Source organism: Perissodus microlepis, chromosome 20 (genome assembly GCF_051167445.1).
Source record: "Perissodus microlepis isolate ML-2025 ecotype Zambia chromosome 20, ASM5116744v1, whole genome shotgun sequence".
NCBI lineage: Eukaryota > Metazoa > Chordata > Actinopteri > Cichliformes > Cichlidae > Perissodus > Perissodus microlepis.
Window position 1 is genome coordinate 27806113 of NC_140480.1, and position 19859 is coordinate 27825971.

General features: G+C 41.1%; 1 protein-coding gene across 1 annotated transcript; it reads right to left on the reverse strand.

The window, feature by feature from the left end:
- Positions 1–1016: 1016 nt before the first annotated feature.
- LOC146364758 (PAN2-PAN3 deadenylation complex catalytic subunit PAN2-like) lies at positions 1017–7241 on the reverse strand. The gene is made up of 22 exons (XM_084917726.1): positions 6999–7241; positions 6736–6905; positions 6530–6647; positions 6331–6408; positions 5998–6253; positions 5567–5855; positions 5246–5357; positions 5024–5134; positions 4773–4892; positions 4551–4679; positions 4246–4445; positions 3978–4120; positions 3695–3801; positions 3500–3598; positions 3266–3394; positions 2872–3009; positions 2726–2785; positions 2386–2634; positions 2107–2250; positions 1829–2008; positions 1624–1717; positions 1017–1294 (listed from the first exon to the last, which is right to left on the reverse strand). The coding sequence occupies exons 1-22, from the start codon at positions 7239–7241 to the stop codon at positions 1101–1103; spliced, it is 3363 nt and encodes a 1120-aa protein (XP_084773852.1). The 3' UTR covers positions 1017–1100.
- Between the last annotated feature and the right edge of the window lie 12618 nt (positions 7242–19859).

Genomic DNA, 19859 nt, shown 5'->3' on the forward strand with positions numbered 1-19859 from the left:
CCTTAAATATGTACCATTAAATCTACAAGAGTGACAAAAGTTGAAGAATAATGTTCTCTACTCCTTTGTTGGTAAATATGGACAGAACGGATGGCAAACAGATAAATGACATCATCTCCATGCAGTACCAGAAACATCCGGTAGAGGGAACCGTTACATTCAGAATCAATAGACATGATTTGGGAAGGTTTCAGAGTCATTGTGTGATAACTGAGAGCCGTGAACTGAGTATCCTGAGCTGATATCTGAAGGACACTTATGCAGAATTAGTGAGAGGGTAACTTAAAGAGAGAGTTTTAAAAAGCTGCACGTCTTCTGGCTTCCTTCAGACAATGTTATTCACTTTCTCCTCTTGCCTTAGCAGTGCAGGTTTTTCTCCTTCAATTTCGTCAACACTTTTTCTGCAGTAAAGGTATTTCCTTATCTACAAAAATTGGGGTTAAAGGTATGAAGATTGTGTTGCGTGACCACATAGCTGGTTCCAAATTATTCAGATTTCCTGTGTAATACACTAAAGATTTTTTTTTAAACAAGTCAACGATTTCCACGCAAATGTAAGTGAAATAAAAATATTGTAGTAGTGAATGAGACATGCAGTAGCAACGATAGCATAATGCCAGAAATGGTATATGCATTGCAACAGATTCAAAAGTGGATGGTGAAAAGAACAAACTAAATTAATTGTTAAATTTAAATGATTCTCTGAACATCCATGGATTATGGTTTCAATGTATTTTAATCAAGGTTTTCACAGATTCATGCACATTCTCCACTTCCTGGTATCAAACAACAAACATTTTACAGTGCTCAGGATGACTTCATTTACATGCAACAATTTTGTCTTTTTCCTTTTTTTTTTAAACAAAAATGCTTCAAATTCATATTTTGAATGATCACTTTCCCCCCTGTAAACCTCTCTGATATAAAAAGCTTACATTTAGATATGATAAAAATAACTGAGTCACTGACTCAAAGCAAATAACTATAAAATATGATACAAAATAAACAGCCCGAGCATCTTCAGGTCATGGTGTTGCTCACAGTCCCATCACAGAGGGAAGCACAGCAGCACCTGTGGAAGGAGAGTGCTTTCAGTCCACTCAGACGGACCATCTTGCATCCGAATCCGGGACTTTCCAGTTCAGCTGGAAGCCTTTGTCGTAGACTTCGTAGAGCACCTTCGTCACGTAATGATTCCCTCCTTCCTGATACAGCTCCAGGTACTTCCTGTAAAGCTTCAGGGCCGTGCATGAGTCCTCCGTGCTGTCGTGGGTTTCTCCCTGGATGTTGAGGCCTGTGGACATGAAAAAAAGGTCAGGAATGATTCAAATGAAAGTGTTCAGCTTCAGATTACAGTGTGGATATGAGGAATTAACACGTACGCTTTAGTGCATGAACTCAAAAAAGCCTCTAAATACTTTGTTGTTCAGATTAATTCCAAGATGGGTTTGATGACAACTAAAACATCATGAACTATACTGACTTCAGTAACATGAGCGGATTATCCAGTTTACATATTTGGATCCTAATCCCTCTCACAGTAATAATGTGATTTAATTCGATTACAGACTCATATTTGGATTATTTGGATTTGATTTTGTTTTTTTGTTTCTACTAACTTACCAAGAAAATACCAAGCAAGGAATTTCAGAGAAATCATCCTCTTGTAGGGCAATCGGAAGAGGTGGACGGTGTCAATAACTTGATCTTTGGGTACCTAAGAAACAGAAAATAAAAAACATTAAAATCAAAGCACATCTATTAAAAAAAATCACATCTTTAAACTACATGAACTAATTTGAAATTTAAAACTGATGAAATAACGTACCACTAAATTAATGACACGAAAGTCATTCTGCAGGCCGTGGCCGACGAAGCGAACTCCTGCATCGATGAGGAAGCGTAGCTTCAGGTAGGTCGACTTCAGCGTGGTCACGTGCTTAGATGATACTGTGGCATCCAGGTCTCCAGGTTCGATTCCAGAGTATTTTGTCAAATAGTCGACCACCTGGAAGAACAAATTGACAAGTTAGCGGGTGGATCCTTGAAACATTATATATTCATTCTTTTAGGTCATCGTGGTCTTTTCTCTCTGCAGCTTCTCACCTGCTCCTGAGTGGAGATGTAGTCATCGATAAAGGGGACCCCCTCGTTGGGCCCCTGACCCCTCACACAGGTGATCCTGGCCACAGACATCTGACTGGGCATGACGGTCGATTTGGTGCCGTCGCTATGCAGCACTGCTTCCTCCTGCAAACGCACACATTCAGGGCTCAATTTTGTTTTAAATACTTGAGTCAGATTAGCTGAACTACTGAAAATATGTACTAGGAATATTTAAAATTGTTTTTAATCCTATATTATAATTAATGATGCCAGACTTACCTCACTGAGCTTTACAAACTCAGCGTCCAGCCCCACCAGGTCACCAGCCTGCGGCATCTCACTGACTGTGAGTGGGATGAAAGTGGCGTCTGTCTTGCTCTGCTTCTCAGTCCGATATAAGTCGGATTTGACTTCAGACTGATTGTGCTGACACTCACTGCGGAGGTTGTATTTGGTGTGGTAGTTTCTCTTGGCGTAACACAGGATGGCTGGCACTTTCCAGCTCACATCAAACTGTGCAGCCTCAGTCTGAAAACAAAAGGAGAAACATCTTTTAAATGACTGCACACATTAAAGTTAGCATGAATAAACAAGCAGGAATCTTATCTAGGATCCTTACCTTCTCAATCGGCTCAATGAGGAAGTCATTGAAGAGGTACCACTGCTGGCGAGAGACTCCCTGAAATAATAAAATCATTTTGAATGTTAAAAATTAAACTTTTTGTAGTCAGCAGATGTCAAACTTCTTATCTAAGCGTCACTCACCTCTTTTCTTTGATGGTAGGTCTCACCCACTTTGATGTGTGCAACCAGATTACCACCCGTGCCAGCGTCCAGGATGTGCGGCACCGTGACCACCAAGTCATACAGAGAAGCTCCCTCCGCCTGTTCAGCAGCACTTAACTAGTAACAGAAAGTGCAAATAATTGTAAGATAAACTTTTTCATTTCACAAAAGTTGAGAAATTCATGTGTTACAGAAACAAAAACACTAAAACCAACCTATAGTTCAATATCTACAGATTAGTGTAATAATGTTTTAAAAATATTGCTCCTGGAAATATGGTTTTAATTTTGAAGTCAAATTTTAACTTGGTGATGAAAAGTTACTCAATTATTTCTTCAAGTGCAAAGATCAGCTGAAAATCTAAAGTCCTCACCTCCTCGCCCTCAGGCCAGCTGCTGATCTCCAGTCTCTGACTTTTGCTGAGGGACATCTTGAGCGTGGCGGGGATCCACACGTGACGCTGATCCTGATCTGTCTTCTGCATGGATTTGTTGAAGGCGTACTATAAAAACAAAAACATGGACAATCATGTAAATAATGAACACATAAATCATTAGTTTCTTTGTTTCTTTTAACTGTATTTAAACACGGTGAATCAGTCACTTACCTCGGCCTGAACCTTCCAGAATTCGGCCTCTTTGCTGCTGTTCACCTCACAGTTTATCACCAAAACATCTGGGAGATGTCGAATGTTGCATGTCTGCACCTACAGTGTAACACAAAGAAATGATTACCCTGCACAAAAGGTAACAATCAACCATAAATGATTTGTCATTATGAGTGAATGAAAGCTGTAACTCACTGTGGGCTGATACTTGTCACAGTTTCCACACCATGTGTGAGATCTCTGCTGCAGGCAGATGCTTTTCTTCAGGATCTCAGCAAAGTCGTGCTCCTTTATTCTTTTTCCTGAAGTGTCAAAGTACAATGAATATCAGTGTACATCAAATCAAGCAGATATTTCCCTCTGCTCATTCAAAAACTAAATTAATTCAAACCATTATGTAATCATTAATAGTTCAAGCTTCAAAGACAGAGTAATTCACAGTCACAGATATCCATGCTCTCAGTGCTCTCAGACTCACCTTGAGAGTCGGGGTAATGCATGTTGAACAGCGACATGAGGGAGGAGTGGACTGTTTCTATGCCACAGAGACACAGGCTGCGGTTCTCAACGTCAGAACAAAACAGCTCTCTAATGACAGAGTCGCCAGAGGAGCCCAGAGAACTGCAACACAAACACAAATCACAGTTTCAGAAACCAGAAGGAAAACTCTGCATTTATAAACAAACATAATGATAAGACTGGGACAGTGTCCAGTAAGAATGCAGGTCAACAACGATGTGTTTTACCTGCTCCTGGTCGTCCTGTAGGCCCGTGGATCCTCCTGCTCCTGTGTCTCCTGGAAGAGCTGGTAGAGGATGAAGTGATTCCATCTCTGGATTAAGCGACCTAGCTCGACTGTTCCTGTCGTCTCCTCACAGTTTGAGAGGATCAGGCCCATCTCTTTGGCTTCAGGGACGTTTCGAAGTGCTCTGAGGAAGTTGCTGGCCTTAAGGAAGAAGACATTAGAGGTTACTTTGGGCAGTCACAACAAAATGAGTAAGAGCCTTGCAATCCCCAACAGATTGAAAAAAAAAGAAAGAAAGAAACTTACCTGACATGGATCTCCTTGTGACAAATCCAACATGTGGAAGAGGAAGCCGAGTTCACAAGCCAAACAAAACTCCTTGTGGCACAAATGATTCTGAACAAGGCAGCGAACTGGCTCCAGGAAGTATAACACCTAAGATGCAAACATAAAAGACCCATGGAACATTTGACAAATTGTCTCATATTAAAAATTAAATGTACACATTGTGAAACTTCAGCTTCTTACCTGGATCATGCAGTTACAGTAGGCGTTGGGAATCTGCGGCTCCAGGCCAGCAAACAAGGTCCTGTTGTAATGTTTGAAGTCAAAATCTTCCCGTCCACGTTTAGAGTATTTAATTGTCACCTGAAGCACAACAAACACATCTTTGTCACATGTTTGGGAAATCAAAGCTTGTAGCAACACTCTAGAAATTGTTACATATCATAATTAACTGTATCTCTATGAACACCAGGGTGAAACATAGCAAGTCCAACCTTTCTGTACTTTTCGGGAACAGTGTGAAGGAGCGGCTCTTCATCACTCTCTGCTGGAGATTCAGGGACGTGGTTGTAATAACCAGGTGTCCCTTCTTTATTTGCAGGGACCTGCAAACAACAAACAGGGGAAAAAACTTAAAATACACCATGTGGAGATGGGTTTAACTTTTTTTGTAAATTTATTACAATATTGTAAAAATGACAGTTTAAAAGAGCAACAAGTTTTTTACATACCTGGTTACAGGGGCAGGCGTAAGGATTTTCCACATAACTGTTGAAGCCAACAGTCTCAATAGTTTGTGGGATTTCTGGGTCCATCCCAGGAGCCCATCTGTTGAAAAGAAACATGTTTTAGATGGAAACCTTTAATGGGAACTACATGAGACTCTAATTTTGAGAACTGCTTTTAAAATATTGAGCAAACCATTTATATCAACTGGGGAAGACTCGACATTATCTTACAAACTTTTATTGAATCTGACAACAATATTTATGAACGCTCTAATGCAAACTCTTCAGTCTCGTTAGTGATTGTGTTACCTTGAGCTGGGTGTAGCCTGGGCAGTGGGGATGGGAGAGCAGGGCTGCAGGTTATGATTCCAGGTCAGCTGAGGCTGTGCATCCACATCGCAGGGCTCTCTGGAGTAGACGTTAAACATAACATCAAGAGTATCGGACCAGAGACGCACACACCCCCCCGAATCTCCAAAGGCTAAGGCTTGTTTGCTGGATGAGACCTCAAAACTTGTGAGAAACTGGCCGTTTGTGTTGACGTGGAAAATATCCGCCATGTTGGCGAGGCCAGTGGGCTCACAGAACTGACACTCACCTGGAAAAAAGACACAGAATGCAGGCAGTTATAGCAAAGCCACAAATCACACAAAGAAATTGTGTGTCACATTTTTTGGCCAAACATAGTAAGACTATGCTACAGAAAACTGGACTAAAGAATCCTGAAGCCAGCTTCATACCTGTCTGTGAGATGATTGCGAGCCGTGACGTGTAGGTAGGAATGAAGCGCACGAAGAAGGGATCCACATGCACCCAAAGGGGGGTTGCAGCTCGCATCATGCGGAGGTCATACACCATGAGGAAACGTTCATTCAGCCCTCGGCTGGAGAACCCATTCACAGCCAAAAGGTTTCCGTGAACATCAAAGTCTGACAGGCCACCAGGAAATGCGTCAAACTTTTGTGTCCTAAATGTGCGCAAGTCTCGAAGGGTCACCTGTTATCAGCAGAGGGTCGGTGTTAGAGAGATATAAACCAAACCTCGTCAAACTGATGCAATCAGGGGATACTTACTTTGCCAGAAGGGTGCCCAAAGACGAAGAAATGATTGGTCTGACGCATTATTGTCACTCCAGGTGCCTCCACTGTGAACTGGAAGGACAATCGAGACAGCAGACAGTCAGACACTCGCTGTGAAGTCAGTTGTATGATGTGCCAGTGGTGTAAGCATAGATAGTTGTGGATTTTGATAAACATAAGCCTGGTGTCTTACTTTTTGAGTTTCTTGAAGTGTGTTCATGTCAACTTCAACCACATAGTTTTGTAATCCCCCCATGAGCAGCATGTTATCAGTCATGAGGAGACTGTGCATATCAGCTCCTTCTTCCATCCTGAAAAGCACCAAAAATTGCCATTAATTCAATAACATAAGGAATAATTTCACAGCTTCAGGTCATCAACAGTCAATGTAACACTTACCGATAATCAAACATGACGAGGCCTCCACGAGTGTAACATCTGAGGTTGCACTCAGAAAGGAACAGCACGCCTGTGTCCAAACTCTGCATGTGTCTGATGGCATCAGTTGCGTGCACTTGGAAAGAAGAGTAGCGTGCCATCGTAGGTCCAAGGAAGGATTTTACATGACCCTAAGAGAAGAGCACAAATATTATTAAACAGTGCAAAGTTTAAGGTGAATGTAGAAGAAACAAACTCTGCTGAAGCATCATTTTGGCTCTTACCGTGTAGTTTCCCATCCAGAGCATTTCCCGCTGCAGGTCAAAATGTGTTGCAGTGACGGGGATGCCAGCTTCTGAAACTTTACTGTGCAGCTCAGAAAAAATCCCCTTCCTTACGTGCACAGGTTTAGGAACGGTCACAGCCAGCTCCTGTGTGTACATTCCCACGTCTTGGTGGAGGTTTGGATTCAGATATGAGTTCATGGTGGGCTCCAGTCCCCCAGGAGTCCACTGAGGAGAGTTCATAGTACTGTGATGGTTGGCCCAGTATTCACCTAATCTTGTGTTGAGAGCTTCAAAAATCTTCTTGAGTTCAGCTAAATCAGCCTGCAGAGGAACTGGAACTTCTGTAAATAGTAGTACTTGCAGGTTTAATCCTGATCTCTTGAAATGAAGAAAACTGGAGTCCAGATCTAAAGTCTGATGGAGAGAGCCACGTATTTAACCTCCACTGGGATTCAAGGCGGTCCTAAGAGTCGTTGACTGTCCCTGCATTAAACGTTAGGCTCACAGGTTTCAGGGTCTGAATCAAGGTGGGTGTGGCTGAGTTTACATGAATACAGGTGTGAATTCTTTGGGAGACGTGGGCATCGTGTCATCATTAAGCCCGCATTAAGGTGTCAGAGGGGGGTTGACCCAGTTTTTGCTTGAGCGTGTTGTTTCTGAATTGCACCAAGATAATGAGTTTGATCAGACTGGGAGGACCTCGTTTAGCACGCTTAATCCACACCTCGATTAACAGCCGTCGTCAACAGGTCGTCAAAAGCACCAAATTCCTTGGTGTCCGAGATGCACCAGATGTTGAGTTTGATTCTTCTGAGCTTCTCCAACAAATTTGCTGCATGTTGGACGACAGTTATGTTACACATATTGTAACAAACTAACCATGATTTAATCAATCAAATTGTCCTTTAGCGTGACTGTTGATTAAAGATAGTTTCAGCTATTGTCTGTTATCTGTTTCAGTGGTATTGATTAACCTTGGAATGGTGATTGTTTGGTTTTAATTAACAAAGGACCATCAGCACTTGTCCAAACTGCATTTGTGTGAATAAAATAAATGACAACCAACATTCAAAAACACAAAAATGAGCACTTTTATTGATTTCATCATGTTCCTGTTTCCATCAGTGGTTTATTCAACAAACTAGCTATAACAAGTTTATGATCTTACAATAAAGACACTTAAGTCATTTTCCTCAGCCTGTGCTTTTCTGGGTCAACTTCCTGTTTCATGTTTGACCCACTCACCTGTGTCACAGCAATAGAACATGAAAATTTAAGCTTTTTAACTTTTTTAGCAAAGAATTTAACTCATCGGGCGAGGAAATAAACCCTGTGTAGCCTTAATTCAGCTTCTAACATGTTTAGTGTTACTAACAAAGAAAAGATCCACAGACATGAATTGGGCCGAAACAAAAGAAAAAGTCCTTTATGGGGCAGGCTTATTAGAGACCAGGAGGGGCTCATTTAACCCTTCTGATTCACACCGTGATTACCAGCTTGAAACCTGTGACCCTAAAAACAAAGACAAGCTCAACGACTCTCAGGACCACACCAACCATAAAATTAAACAACAGTTTGTCCCATTTTTGGAAAACATCTTTTGCTCCTGGAGTAAAATAAAACAAATACTATAAAGATTAGTTTCATGTGGTTTGAGCGACTTCCTGTATCTGTCCTTGTGGCAGCAGAGTTAGAGAAAGTGTGCAGCAGATTAGTTTGAATTTCAAACACAATTTGTCTAAATGTTGAAAAATCCTTGTTACGTGCCTGTGTTGGTGGGTTATCTGTGTCTTAATGTGTGTATGCAAATTCACCTGTGCAGGGGTCGGCCGTGATTGGTGGACCTAAGGAGCGGCCTGATGTAACTGGTTCCTGCTGTTCACATGGACTATAAAAGGGCGACCGAACAGCTGCGGTGCGGGGTGTGTGGCAGACTTCCCGTGCACTCAGGTGCACGGAGCAGCCTTAGCAATAGCTGTTTGGTTAAAAGTCGGGCATGTGTGTGAAGTGCGGAGCAAGTAGGGGTGAGCTGCCGATTATTTTGGGAAGCCTTCTTTTCTCCTGTGTTTGTAGACCAGGGAGGTCAGACTGTGTTGTTTCTTTCTTTTCCGTAAAACTCCATCCTTAAATACTGTTTATGTCTTCTTTGATCTTTTATTTCACAGTCTGACTTACACTGCAGCTGCCATCTTGTTTTTAAAAATGACTGCCCTCCGGGAAAAATAAAATACATATATTTGTATTACATGAACATTGCCAAGTCATTTACTGGCTAATAACTTATATTTATCAATTACATTTAGTACATTTAGGACCTCTGAAGGGTAACATCCTCTAGTGTCTCAAAAATGTTTTTACTTGCTGGTTTGACACAACCTGAGCTGTGATCTGATGAATGTTAACATTCAGTTCAACCTTTGTCCCATTTATCTACATTATATTTCATCCATATGCACAATGAAACAAATTGTTTATACATTTCTCATTTTACTCAGCTTTTCAATCAGGTCCCAATCAGATATTCTTTCATTGATGTTTTGAATATGAGAGAGGGATCGAAATAATAATGATCGAAAGGTTGTGCTCCCTCTCTGTCTCTCCGTTTCTGCTCTTCAGGAATAATTCTGATCTGTTATGGAACAGCAAAACTGAGCTGAACTTGTCGGTCTTGCATTCACTGTAATGTATGGTTATGTTGGTTGTTGCTGTAGTTTCCCTGCTGTGTTGTTCTCTTCTTGCATGTTTTCCCCCTGGCAGGTGATCCAGTTAATTTTAGTGTCTTTTCTCTCTGTTCCATCTATTTTCTTTCCATCTCCTTTGTGGAGCCTCTTCCCAACTTCTCTCGTCTTTCTCTTCCTTGTCCACCGGTCCTGTCTGTTTAGATTGTAGTAAGTTAAAAAAATAAAAATAAAAATAAATAATAAAGATCGGACAAGCTATAATAATAATTATAATAATAATAATTTTATTAATAATAATAATAATAATAATAATAATAATAATAATAATAATAATAAACAAGATCCATTCGCGCAGTTACATTGCTACACGCGCAACTTAAGTTGGCGTCTTTGGCGTCAGTCCCAACCATTTCTAACAGACGAGCTCATCCTTATAGAAAACCGGGTTGATTCTGCTTCAGCCTAATCTTTAATTATTTTTATCTTAACCGTCACACTGTTTTCAGAGAGAATCTTTTATAAAACTTCTTACACTATTTTATTTTTGCTCCTTTGGATGTGCTCATCTGTAAGCCGCTGCTTTGCGCTGCGTTTGGCTGGAAATTGCTGAAATTAAATGTTTACATCTTTGTATATGAATCACATGAATTAGCGCACTGTAAATCACCCATAGAAATTTCCACTCACACGGGTAAATTCATCGTGAAACTAACGTTGCACCTCTTCGGGTAACCACGACAGCAGCTTTGTGAGCCAAAAGAGGTTTTTGCGTTGCGCGGACTGATACTAAATCTGGACCTGGGTATCAGCTTCACACCAGCCATTCGTAGTGTTATAAGTCTACTTCACGATCTTCTGAAGAGTCCTGAGTGTTTGGTGACTTCTGAGTGACTTTTAAGTTTAAACAATACTCTGGCACGGAAAAGGTTACGGCTTTCTTTGGACTTTTATATCCCTGAAAAAATGCTTCCTCTCTCTCACAGAATCTGTTGATTTCGGAGCCTTGAATTGGTTCAAAGGCCTTGACTGTCTAACTCGCCACATATTGACAAAAATATTCGTATTGATTTGTTTTATTATTATTATCGATATTACAATATTTCTGAGACTGTAATAGCTCGTTTTTAAGCCTCCCAGTTATCAGTATTGTGATCACACTATTGCTTTAATATTATTGAGACTACACAACACATTCATCCCTGACCTCCTCATATCCAGCTGAACAGGATTACTATACTCTGTGTAGATTTACACATTCTTTCATGGAACATTGAAATAACTGTGTTGTGTACATTTTTAACATATCTCCTGGATCATTACTAACTGTATGTTTAGTTTTACTTGTAGAGTTGTTGGTAAGACCAGACAAGGAGCTCGAACAATTTCATTTTATGGTTCCCAAAACAAAACAAGCTGAAAAACAATGAAAATAATGTCAAAAACTTTTAAAAACAACTGTGTGGAAACGGTAAGAGTGTGCAGATCATCCAGCAGAGGGCACCATTATATCAAAAAATCACTTAAAGATTCATTACAGTTTTTTTACAGACGCTAGGACACATTTCTCAATACTTAGGTCACTTTTGCAAAACTCCTCACACAGTGAGCACAACAGAAGTCTATGTGGGCTAAACTGAGGATCAGTTATCATTGTTTTGGCACAAAATGCATTCAATGACTACATCTCTCAAATTTCATGAATTATTTTCTCACTCAGACACAACAACTGCCAAAAATCTTTGTACGTACAGGACATTTTGCATGTACTTACATACTGTTTTCAAAACTGTTAAACTTATGGTCAAAACAATAACATAATGCAAAACTGAATAAGACAGCAAAATTCAACAGCAATATTTTATTGAAACATATTTTAAATCTAAAAATGCAGTTTAACCAGCCACAGCTGATTGTCATTGCAGATGAACATCTACACAGGTGTTACTCCTTCAATTTCATTACAAAAGGAGACAACTGCTGAATAGGTTTGTTTTGTGATGTAAACATGGACCCAGCCAGAAACGGAGAAGTGGCTGAAAGAGGAAGAAGAGTGGCTGGGAGGGGGCGAGGAATACGTATGCGTGGTGCAAGAAGAATAAGAGGAAGATCAAGAGCTGTAGTCTCAGATGACATCAGAGCTACTGTAATTGGTCATGTAGTAAATCATGGTCACTCAATGAGAGAGTCTGGTCAGAGAGTGCAGCCAAATCTGCAACGCTCTACAGTGGCATCTATTTTTAGAGTTTTCCGGCAAACCAACAGGTAACTTGTATTCTGCAAGGGCATTTGCACATTTCAGAAGTAAATAAGCTTTTGTGTAATTGTTGTTGCATTTCTGCTTAGGACTCAACGGTTACCTCACACAGGAGGGAGAGGACGGATTTTCACTGATGTGCAGGAAACTGCCATTGTTGATATGGTCATCAGAAACAATGGGATAAAACTCACTGAAATGAGACACAGAGTCTTGGCAGACAACGTTACTTTCGCAAATATTCACAGTGTAAGCATAACAACAATTTCTAGAGTCCTGAAAAAACATCAGGTCAGGATGAAACAGTTGTACACTGTGCCTTTTGAGAGGAACTCTGAACATGTCAAGCAACTCAGGAACCAGTATGTCCAGGTAAGATCACAATAAAATACAGATCTGTTTTTGAACAAAACCAAACACACACAAAGACAATTTTTACAAATTTACTACTGTAACAGCTTATGTTGCCTTGTGGATTTATGTTAGAGAGTCATGGAGCTTGAAGGCAGGCAAACACACCACATTTTCATCTTTGTGGATGAGGCAGGTTTCAACTTGGCCAAAGCACGGCGACGAGGAAGGAATGTGATTGGGAAGAGAGCCACAGTGAATGTCCCGGGCCAGAGGGGTGCCAACATCACAATGTGCGCAGCAATATCCACTGATGGACTGCTGTTACACAGACCACTAATTGGGCCATACAACACTGAAGGGCTCCTTGCGTTCCTGCATGATCTCTATGGAAGGGTTGTGCTAGGTGAGGAAAGGGATGCGGAGAGAAGGAATCAGCCAACATTTATAATTGTATGGGACAATGTGGCATTTCATCACTCCCGTGCAGTCACAGAGTGGTCTTTTCCTCCCACCTTACTCTCCATTCCTCAACCCCATAGAGGAATTCTTTTCCTCATGGCGGTGGAAGGTTTACGACCATCATCCACATGATCAAATCCTGGATGCAATGAATGCTGGATGCCTGGAGATATCAGCAGAAGATTGCCAGGGATGGATCAGGCATGCCAGAAGATTCTTTCCTAGGTGTATTGCCCTAGATGACATAAGATGTGATGTGGATGAGAACCTGTGGCCAAATGGAGAAGACCGAGTAGATTAGCATTACTATTGTATGTGTATCAGTGGATGGTATGTATACAAATTCTTGTATTTTGGGATTACTTAGTGCAAAAAAAATAAAAATACATAAACAAATATTAACGAATTCTGCATGATGTCTGATTCATTCCAGTAACATATATTGAAATTATATACAGAGACGTGTCCTTGTTTTACACAAGAAAACACTGTAATGCTACATGTTGTTAGTGTTTTTTAGGTCATTGTTTTGTGGGTGACAAAGTGTGTTTGTCGGCTGTCAACCTTTGCTAGTGTTCTGGAAGAATGCGTTTATTTGAGACCTGAATAAAGTGTTTTGGTAGTTGTAGTGCATTTGAATGTGAAATGAACTGCTTTGCCAAGCTGAAGGTCAGTTAGGAGAATTGTGTGAAGAGTTTTGCAAAAGTGACCTGAGTATTGAGAAATGTGTCCTAGCGGCTGTAAAAAAACTAAATGAAGCACGTCTACTAAAGTATAGTTACTACTTTTCAAAGGTGGTGGCTGTAAATGCTGGACTTGAAGCACAGTCCTTACCAGTTAGGGCATTTTAAAGATCTCGAGGTGAAATATTGAGGACAATTTTTTCAAACTTGCGAAATGTGTCATTTATAGAAGAGAAATAACAGCTTTTGAAAAAGTGAACGTTGATCTGAATTCTGAGAAAGCTACAAAAATCCAGCTGGAAAATGAACAGTGCAACAGATTTCACAGAATCTGGCGAAAAAAACCAAACTAAATTCATTGTGGTTGGAATCTGTTTTAATCAAGATTTTCATGGATTCATGCACATTCTCCACTTCCTGGTATCAAACAAACATTTTACAGTGCTCAGGATGACTTCATTTACATGCAACAATTTTGACTTATACCTACATATATGTAGGTATATAATTTGTGCTCACATAGGGCATTTTGTTTGTGATATTCATATTAGGCCTAATGGAGGTTAAAACAAAGTTCATTAATTTCTTCCAGTAAACCCTTTGTCCATCTTCTCAAAAACCTTTGAGACAACTGTAAACTCAAGTGCCTTTTTCTCTTTTCCCACTGATTTATCAAAGTCCCCTCCACCAGAGTATGGACCAAAGACATCAACCGTCCCCAACTGCCCAGCCCTCTTTCTCCCTCTCTCACTGAATGGCACACTTTCCATTTACTACAAATAAACAGTTTGCAATACTGAGTGTTGCGGCTCCTCCAACCTATGGCCGCGGCAGGCTAAACATGAGGACACAGATGACGCGCAGCAATGAACACATAACATACACTTCTGTACCATTTGCTCCTTTTATTCCACATGCAACTGTCCAATATACAAATCAGCACATGTGATTAACTATTAAACAAATGCACAGATTGCACAAACAAATAACTGCAACTCACCAATAACTGCACTAATTACAATGCCAATTTACAATTTGGCCTATGGCATCAATTAGTGCACAAATATACAAAAACCATCAAGTTCTAGTCAAAATACATCAAGCTGCGGTCAACAGAAAGTTTTGCCTCATGCTCACCCTACCTTTCTGCTCATCAACATCAGGTGCTGTGAACAGGTGAGTGCAACCACATTTATCATCTACCACACCCATGAGACACGCCCCACACCCGTGCACCAATACAGTGAGTCCATTTAAACCAACCCACTTAGTCAAAAAGGAACAACTCATATGGCTCCTACACTGAGTGTGTATGCTTGTTTTTTGGGGTTTTTTTTAATTTATAGAGTTGCATTATAGAGTTTTCCATTATTCTGTCTAACCAGACCAGGACCTTGTGGCTTAGATTTCATGACTTCATAACAAAAAGAAAAAAAACATACCCAAGGATATCATGGTGTACATCTAACACCTGGCCACCTGGGTTGGCTGGCAGACTGTTTACTTAGCCTGATAGAGCGAAGGACACTGTCTCAGCTGAACTCTGGACACGCACTCACATACACTTACACTGATAAGCACGCACTCATCCCCCTCCCTTTCCAAACGCCTTCGATGCTTGTTTCCTGTGGGGGAAGACGGCGGGTCTGTGTGCCGCGCTGGAATGGTAGCGCTGTGTAGGACGACTGCTGTGTTCCTTCGGATTACTCCTCACCCCCTACCCAACCCCTGTGGCTTGTCACATGCTCCAGTGTTGTAATGTGGACATTTATGTGCTCTCTGTGCAGAGGAGTTTTTTTGTTTCCTGTTCTCATGCTGTCCTCCCATAGGTGCCCAGCGTGAGAAGAGGTCTCTTTTTTTCCTCTTGTACTTTTCCCATTGTTGTGTACTTTTTCAGTGTTTTTTTCTGTAACGCTGCCGATCTCCGACTGTATTCCCATGTGATGTCTTTGTTGTGTGTGTAAGTGGGGGGGGGGTCCTATTCCTCTGCGGGGCAACCTGCATATGGCCAATAAAGCATTCATTCAATTCAATTCACATGCTACAAGCTGTTAATCCCTTAAATATGTACCATTAAATCTACAAGAGTGACAAAAGTTGAAGAATAATGTTCTCTACTCCTTTGTTGGTAAATATGGACAGAACGGATGGCAAACAGATAAATGACATCATCTCCATGCAGTACCAGAAACATCCGGTAGAGGGAACCGTTACATTCAGAATCAATAGACATGATTTGGGAAGGTTTCAGAGTCATTGTGTGATAACTGAGAGCCGTGAACTGAGTATCCTGAGCTGATATCTGAAGGACACTTATGCAGAATTAGTGAGAGGGTAACTTAAAGAGAGAGTTTTAAAAAGCTGCACGTCTTCTGGCTTCCTTCAGACAATGTTATTCACTTTCTCCTCTTGCCTTAGCAGTGCAGGTTTTTCTCCTTCAATTTCGTCAACACTTTTTCTGCAGTAAAGGTATTTCCTTATCTACAAAAATTGGGGTTAAAGGTATGAAGATTGTGTTGCGAGACCACATAGCTGGTTCCAAATTATTCAGATTTCCTGTGTAATATACTAAAGATTTTTTTTTTAAACAAGTCAAAGGTTTCCAAGCAAATGTAAGTGAAATAAAAATATTGTAGTAGTGAATGAGACATGCAGTAGCAACGATAGCATAATGCCAGAAATGGTATATGCATTGCAACAGATTCAAAAGTGGATGGTGAAAAGAACAAACTAAATTAATTGTTAAATTTAAATGATTCTCTGAACATCCATGGATTATGGTTTCAATCTATTTTAATCAAGATTTTCATGGATTCATGCACATTCTCCACTTCCTGGTATCAAACAACAAACATTTTACAGTGCTCAGGATGACTTCATTTACATGCAGCAATTTTGACTTTTTCTTTTTTTTTAAACAAAAATGCTTCAAATTCATATTTTCAATGATCACTTTCCCCCCTGTAAACCTCTCTGATATAAAAAGCTTACATCGGACAGTCTCGGTCGTTGACAAGACACTTCACCTACCGCCTACTGGTGATGGCCAGAGGGGCCGATGGCGCAATATGGCAGCCTCGCTTCTGTCAGTCTGCCCCAGGGCAGCTGTGGCTACAACATTAGCTTGCCTCCACCAGTGTGTGAATGTGAGAGGGAATGAATAGTGGAATTGTACAGTGCTTTGAGGGCCCCGAAAAGCGCTATATAAATGCAATCCATTATTATTATTATTATATTTTTACATGCTGTAGTGCCATTTGTGGGAGCATTTCAAGTTACTATACATTCTATCAATTCAACCGTTATAGCCCAAATTTTAATAATATGTATGCATTAAGTCCATAGAAACTACATAAATTGCAAAAAAGTGCAATAAACTACAAAAAAATTGAAAATCGTTTTTGTTTTTTTTAACATATATTTCTAGTTAGAGAAATTTAAAAGGCTTATCCCTCAAAACTGTAAATACAAAAAAGTTACATAAAATAGTTTCCAACCATGGGAAATTTATGTGTCTTCATAGTTTTATTTTTGAGATACACCAATTTTTATATACAGCAGGAAAAACGAATAATGCAAATATGCAAAAAAAAAAAACAGCATGTGCATCAAAATAAACTATTTCCAGCAGTGCAATTTGAGTTCTAAGCATCACAGAAACAATACAGAAAAGCCTAAAGTCAAACATAACTTTTAAAAACATCAGTATAGCAAAATGACCCAGAACCGTGACAACTGTGCTAAAATCACTGCGGAAACGAAGCCCGGTATTGTCACGGGAACATCCATTCATCCATCCATTTTCTTTCGCTTATCCGGTGCTGGGTCGAAGGGGCAGCAGCCCAAGCAGAGAAGCCCAGACCTCCCACTCCCCAGCCACCTCCTCCAGCTACACCAAGGTGTTCCCAGGCCAGCCAAGAGATATAATCTTTCCAGTGTGTCTTGAGTCTGCCCCGGGGCCTCCTCCCGGTGGCACATGCCCAGGAGAACCTCACCCAGGAGGCGCTCAGGAGGCATCCTTATCAGATGCCCGAACCACCTCAACTGGCTGCTTTCGATGTGGAGGAGCAGCGGTTCTACTCTGAGGCCGAATGGCTGAACATTTCACCCTATCTCTAAGGGAGAGGACAGCCACTGTTCTGAGGAAACCCATTTCCACCATTTGTATCCGCGATCTCATTCTTTAGGTCACTACCCACAGCTCGTGACCATAGGTGAGGGTAGGGACGTAGATCGACCGGTAAATTGAGAGCTTCGCTTTTACACCCAGCTCTCTCTTCACCACAACAGACCGGTACAGCATCCGCATCGCTGCAGCCGCTGCACCAATCGGTCTGTCGATCTCCCACTCCCTTCTCCCGTCACTCGTGAACAAGACCCCGAGACCTCCTCCACTTGGGGCAGGAACTCGTCCGGAGTGGGCACTCCACCCTTTTCTAGCTGAGGATCATGGAGGTGCTGATTCTCATTCCCACTGCTTCACACTCGGCTGCGAACCGTTCCAAGGCGAGCTGGAGGCCATCACCCGGAGAAGCCAACAGAACCACATCATCTGCAAAAAGCAGAGATGAGATCCTGAGACCACCAAAGTGAAAGCCTTCCGCCACTTGGCTACGCCTAGAAATTCTGTCCATAAAAATTATGAACAGGATCGGTGACAAAGGGCAGCCCTGGCGGAGCCCATCACCCACCAGAAACGAGTCCGACTTATTGCCAGCTATGCGGACCAAGCTCTTGCAACGGTTGTATAAGGACTGAATGACCCGTAGCAACGGGCCAGAAACCCCATACTCCCAGAGCACCCCCCACAGGACCCCCCGAGGGACACAGTCAAATGCCTTCTCCAAGTCCACAAAACACATGTAGACTGGTTGGGCAAACTCTCATGCACCCTCAAGTATCGTTGAGAGGATAAAGAGCTGATCCAATGTTCCACGACCAGGAAGAAAACCGCATTGTTCCTCCTATATCCGAGGTTCAACTAACGGACAGACTCTCCTCTCCAGCACCCTGGCATAGACTTTCCCAGGGAGGCTGAGGAGTGTGATTCCCCTGTAGTTGGAACACACCCTCTGGTCCCCTTTCTTAAAGGTGGGGACCACCACCCCGGACTGCCAGTCCAGGGGTACTGAACCTGATCTCCACGCAACATTGTAGAGGCATGTCAACCAAGACAGCCCTACAACATCCAGAGCCTTCAGGAACTCAGGACGGACCTCATCCACCCCAGGGGCTCTGCCACCAAGGAGTTGTTTAACTGCCTCAGTGACCTCGCCCCCAGAGATTGGCAGGTCATCCCCTTCGTCATGTCACGGGAACATGCATTAATTAATTTGGTGATTTATTAAATGTATAAATGATATTATACTTATAACATTATACTTATAACACTTATATTCTAATCTGCTGCTGAGTCTCTTATGCTGATGGAAATGCAGATAACACAGAACATGCAGGAACACCTGTTCAACCAATCATGTTCATTCCACTTTGCATTCCTGAAGCGTTCATTTCTTTTACAACAATGTTGTGTTTGGCTGGTATGTCTTTATTTTCTTTATTCCAGAGATTTTTACTTCTCTGGAATAGTTGGCACTAATAAGGATGATTTTCTGTAAAAGAGTATTTATATGACCAATTAATCAGACTCGTAGATGATGTTAGATTAGTTTGATGCTGCCAACACTTTTATTTAACCATGCTGGGAAACACTGGGTTAACAGAGCTGAGAACCAGCTTTGTGTGACTGTTTATCCAGTTCCCAGTGTTAGGGTCAGTGATTCCAGATAACGGAAAGATATCCTGGATATGCTGACCTCACTCTGTAGTATGCAGGGCTCTGAGACAGCAGCTCGACTGTACGTTACCCTCATGCTTAATATTCACAATGAAAATATTAGTCGAACATCGTGAAGTCTGTATGTGTTTCTAACAAGCTTTGTATAGTTAAACCTAACAGTTACTACATGATGGAAACAACAATGTTATCTGTTTTTATAAAGATTATGCATGAATACACAGGGCACACTGATTATTGATTATTTATTTCCTCCCCCTTAAACATATTCTTATTGTTAGTTTATATTCAGAATTGGCAACTGAAACAAAGTATGTCACATACGAACATCATGAAATAAAGACCCAATAGATATATTCTCAGTAAATGAAGTCGGTGTTCAACCTGTGAGAGGTGACAGTCAGCGGGGGTTATGACAGTTGTGTACCGGGACCTGCACTTTGCTGGCGGTATAACAGCTTGAGCGCTATTTCAATAATTATTGAAATATTTATTTAATATAATTAATTTAAATTTAAATTAATTAATAAAATATTTATTAATTCATTCATTTTGTCACTCCTGGCCCTCCATAACGATAAGCGATGACAATATTTGCAAAACTATTTGAACAATCAAACAATGTGTTTG